The sequence below is a fragment of the Blennius ocellaris genome, assembly GCF_963422515.1.
Source record: "Blennius ocellaris genome assembly, chromosome: 11".
Taxonomy (NCBI): Eukaryota; Metazoa; Chordata; class Actinopteri; order Blenniiformes; family Blenniidae; genus Blennius; species Blennius ocellaris.
In genome coordinates, this window is record NC_137660.1 from 15,948,889 (window position 1) to 15,953,888 (window position 5,000).

Here is a 5,000-nt window from a genome sequence, read left to right on the forward strand (position 1 = left end):
CTTCAAAGCACTGTGTGGTTTTTGTTTTGCCTTCACCCCCCTGGAGCAGTCTTAGTGCTGCTTCTTTTCTGGGGCACGGCGACTTCAAAGAGGCTTTAGCGAGATATTCATGCAGCGTAACATGATCGCGGCTGCAGAATTGGATTTGAGAAGGAGGGGGGGGGGGGGCGCAGCTTGGAGGAAATGCATTGTCCTAGATCGACGGGCCGGAGGCCGGGGGGCAAATTGCACGGCAGCGCGTCAGTTGGAATGTCAAGAAACATGCAACTCTGTCGGGCAGAAAGCTCCGGAAGCACGAAGTGCGTCAGCTCAGAGCCGTACCTCTTGCGGGAGGTGAAGGGAGGACCTCTGAGCCCCGTCTCGGCGTTGGATCCCCATTAGGAACGGCACCGGGGCGTCCAGGAGGTGATGTAGCGGCGTGGAGACGATGGGCAGATAGATGTGCTGCCACTGAAACGGGAACAGCAGAGTGGTGATGCCCTCTGCCACTGTCATCAGACGCTGGTAGTCTGGAGACAAAGACAAAAAAAAAAAAAAAAAAAAGCGACATCAACATGAATCAATCACCTCAAAGAACAGGGGGAAGGCAATGTCAAGTAATTGCAGCGGTATTGTAATTAATCTGTCAATGTGGATTTTATATAGATTTCCTAATTAAAAGTCTTGTTTACAAGCCCAGGTCATTACTGAGCTGCCCCATCTTCAATATATCATTGAGTCACTCTCTCCAGTATATAACTGCAAACAAAATCAGTCATTTTATGAATACGAGTAAAATTGCAGCTGAATTCGCTCACTTAATGCAAACTAGTTTCATTTTGTTAACAGGAGTTTTGCTGTATAAGATGTTGAAAATCACAGCAGTATGCACATTCTTTTAACAGCAGAACAAATATGTGTACATATACATATAGATATATTCTGTTTAACTTTTTCTGATTACAATTTTAATTCTGTTGTGATCAGATGTACAATCTTCCTCTCGCCATATTTCATTGAAAAACTCTTTGTTTCATACACTTTTTACTTCTAAAATTGACATTAATAATGGTTGTGGTGATTAGTACACTGGCCCTGGTTCAAATCCGGACTTGGAAGGCTTCTGCTTGAATCTTTCAGATAAACGTGTATAAGTTAAACTGTCGACTCCAATTTTGCGATATGTGTGAATGTGATTGTCTGTGTTTTCCTCTCCAGATCCCACAGTTGGAAGGAATCCATTTCAGCTTTCCAAGACCCAACTGAATAATGCAGAATAGGACAAAATAGAATAGAAATGGCCAAATAGAATGCTGCAAATGTTGTATGGACGAGGAAAACTGGAAAAAAGTCAAAAAAAAGAATTTCATGCTGACCTTGAGAGTACAGCAGGACTTGAGTCTCCAGAAGGGCACAGGTAAGCAGTTTCACCATATTGTCCACCCCCAGCAGGGAAAAAGCTTCCCCGAGAGAATACTCCCCCAGCGGGAGCTCCCCGGGCCCGGGCCGCTGACACATGATGGGCCCCTGCACCCCGTGAAACCTCAGCGACCTTCCGGGCGGCGGCAGGGGCACCTCGTACAGGATGTTGTGGATGTAGCTCTCCAGGGGTAGCGGCGGGGCGGTCTGAGACGTCACGGCCTGGTGCAACTGCGCCAGAAATTGCCGTGAGGCTTGCAGGAAAGGAAGAGGCGTGATGAGGCAGAGGGCTTTGGACACGTACAGGGTGTCGCGTGTCGGGTCGAAGGAGCCCACGCAACCCACGCAACCTGACGCTCCGGCGAGCGACTCAGCGTCCGACTCGTCCAAGCTGCTCACGAGCGAGTCCATGCTGGAGGTGGAGGGCGAGGAGGCGGAGGAGGAGGAGGAGGAGGACGACGCAGAGGGGGAGGGAGAGGAGGTGGACGAGGAGGAGTGGTGCTCCACGTGGTACATCTGGAGGAGCGTCTGCATGGCGGTGATGATCTGGGGGCTGGTCACCTCCTCGTAGAAGGTGTGAACGAAGCCGTAGGAGCGCGTGCCGTCGTCAAACGCAGTGGTGAAGGAGTGGAACCGGGGGTCGCGTCTGTCCGCTTGGGTGCGGAACGACAGACCTTTGGGCATGCAGAGCTTGAAGAAAGAGTCGAGGGAAGAAAAACCAAGAAAACACAAGAGGGTTTAGAATGACATGGGAAAACTGGGGATTTGATCTCAATCGTACCCCACGATTCTGCCGTAAACTGAAAGGTTTTTTGGCAGTTCAGTTATTTTTTGACAAAAAAAACACATTGAGGAATTATAATATGGAAGAAACATGACAAAAGAAAAAAAATTATGTGGTTTGCAGGAAAAAGTAGTAAAACAGGAAACTGGTGCAAGGACCCTCGAAAGGTTTAATCTGGATTAAATGTCTATCTCCGATTTACAAACCCCTTTTGTTTAACTGTATGTAGTTTTTGAAAATTAAGGCAAAAGAAATAGTTTAGATGCGCTCATATAAAGCTGTATCTGTATATTTCCATGTATATTTCTTTATAAATGAAAAAAAAAATTTATCCTAATATATTTTTCCTCAAATAACAAGATTCAAGAAGCAAAACGAAAGAAATAACACTAAAAGATGTCAAACACATGTTTATTTTCCAATAGATGTATGAGAAACTCTGGCACCTAAACCATTCTATGACATGTTGTCCTCTGGGATGCTTGTTTACAACCATTTTCATAGGAAGATAAAAAGGCTGGACGGTGACGTAACATTAATTCAATTCCACCTGACCGTCAACAATTCTCTGAGGGTGACGCTGACCTGCTTTTCCACTCATGAACGGTGAGCATACCGTGAATATTTAGGCAAAAGTTTTTGCGTATGGGGAGAAAAAAAACAAGTAGAGCACCCCCTGCTACATATTTTCCACTTGCATTCATTTTTTTTTTTAAACGTATACTTTCATTAGCTGAAAGAGAAACAGATATCTGCCTTATTAACACGCACATGTTGTCTAGTTTTGACAGAAAATAACCAACGGTGAAGCCGAGAGTTTAATGAAAGCTCAAATAATAAAGACACCTCACCATGTTGACAGCATCTTTGTTGAAGGGATTCCTGTCTGTGTTTTCAGGGTAGTGCACCAAAACCTTTGACTTGAAGGACCGTTGGATAGGACTCTGCTCGAAGCTCTCGCCTGAAGGTCACACAGATAAACTGAGTTAGCAGGTGTGTCTTGAGTGCAGAGTGACTTTTGACCTTGACGTGCGTCGCACTCAGGATTCAGAAGGAGACAGAAAGGACAAAAGCGTCACACGCAAAGATCGTTTCTCTTATCGGCACAACTTTGTCTGAGACCGAGTAAAAGAAAAGCAACTAAAAAGTCCACAAGTGCATGGACAATCCTGCAGCGAAGAAGGAAAGGGGGGGGGGGGGGCCCTTCCAAGGGTTATGTAACTCATCCCATTACCATAAAGATAGAGCGAAAACGCGCTACAACACCCCTCTCCACCGACACGCTGCAGCAGGAAGCTTTTTAAAGCTCCGACTTTGCAGAGCGAGCAAACATGTCTGCTGTACATTGACTTCAGAATTTCTGCAGCCAAGGTGCAGGTATGCATGCGGTGGCAGTGGAACCAGCTCAGAAAGTGCTGAATGAACAGCAATCGAGGAGGCCGCTTTGACGTAGATTTTTCAATTCCTATTTCTATGAAAGTGACTCGAACATCCTCTAAATGAACCTCAAGCAGGCGAGTCACCAGTCTCCTTTCAGCTGCCGGCTCTGACGCACTCAGGAATGTCCCCCTCACCTGCCTACGACAACCAGCCGAGACGCAGGAAGCAGAGTGAGCGAGGACCGCCGCCATGAGCTAAAATGAGTCAGACTGGTAAGCGGGAGACTCTCAAAGGATCACGGTGATGAGAAGAAGTGGAGGGGGGGGGGGGGGGGGGGGTTGGTGGTTAAAAAACAACGTTCAAATCGGTGCCGGTGCCCGAGAGGCAGAAGGACACTTGTTAGCGGAGAGTTGCCATGACACCCGCTTTAGCCTCGTAGATGAAGACGCGTGAAGACATTGGCTTGTGCGTTGTTGTTGTTGTCATTGATTATGTCAGCCCGGATTTCACCAGCTGACCCCGATTTTAAAAAAAAACTAAAAACCTCCTTCCTGACACAAGTTCCCACCTCAGGCACAAAATCCATGGAAATGCCGCATGTGACTTTTACTGTATTGTAAATCAGAGGGAGGTTTGTTTTACTGTCAGTGAAAGCTTAACAGTCAGTTTGGTGCAGCTTCTAATTAGTGAGTTTCCTTAGCTTAGCACATTAACGCACACACACACACCCTAAACAATATAAAATATGTGCCTCACTGGCCCCCTGCCCAGTGTGCACCTCGCCTTCACTCATGGTCAGCTGGGATTCAGCTCCTGTTCCTGGAAGGCCAATAGGCCGTGTCATTGGTCCGTTGCATCGTCAGTGGGACTGTGAATTATCGTAATTTTTGCATTCATTCAGTAAATATTTAGTCCAAATGTAAGGAAAAGGCAATGTTTAGCCACAAAAACCCAAATAAGTTGTTTATCGTGGGGAAACAAAATCTAAAGTAAACACTGTCATGCACCATTTTCATTTGCAACATGGACTAATATGTTTGTTTTTTTGATTGTTTCAGTTTTATCTAAACAATCATTAATGTTTTCAGTCTTTTCGCCGTTTCATATTCATCTCATAGATTTAATTGCCCCGAGTGGGCGTCTGCCATTATAACAGACACACTCCATCAGCAGTGACGGAGCTCCCATGAAGGTAGACATCCGTCATATTTTCATAGTAAATTACCCCCCCCACCCCTCTGCCCCATTCATCACTACATTACATGAGGAGATAAGAGCAGATATATAAAAGAAAGTGTGAAGCCATTAAAATGACAGCCTGTGTCAGCAGCGCTCACTGGCTGAGGAGAACTTCTTCCTTCTTTCCACATCTTAAATCACTGACTAAAAAAAAAAAAAGGTCCGTCCACTAAAACCATTTTTTTTAACCCCAGATGGG

General features: G+C 45.8%; 1 protein-coding gene across 1 annotated transcript in view; it reads right to left on the reverse strand.

Moving 5' to 3' along the window:
- The window catches only part of LOC308136682 (DENN domain-containing protein 5B-like), a gene marked incomplete at its 5' end in the record, with an annotated part of 18,148 nt that overhangs the window by 10,988 nt on the left and 2,160 nt on the right, over positions 1 to 5,000 (reverse strand). The window contains 3 exons of the mRNA XM_080505129.1: positions 322 to 509; positions 1,356 to 2,088; positions 3,034 to 3,143. Of these exons, the coding sequence (XP_080361255.1) occupies positions 322 to 509; positions 1,356 to 2,088; positions 3,034 to 3,143 (1,031 nt within the window). The remainder of the gene's footprint in view (positions 1 to 321; positions 510 to 1,355; positions 2,089 to 3,033; positions 3,144 to 5,000) is intronic.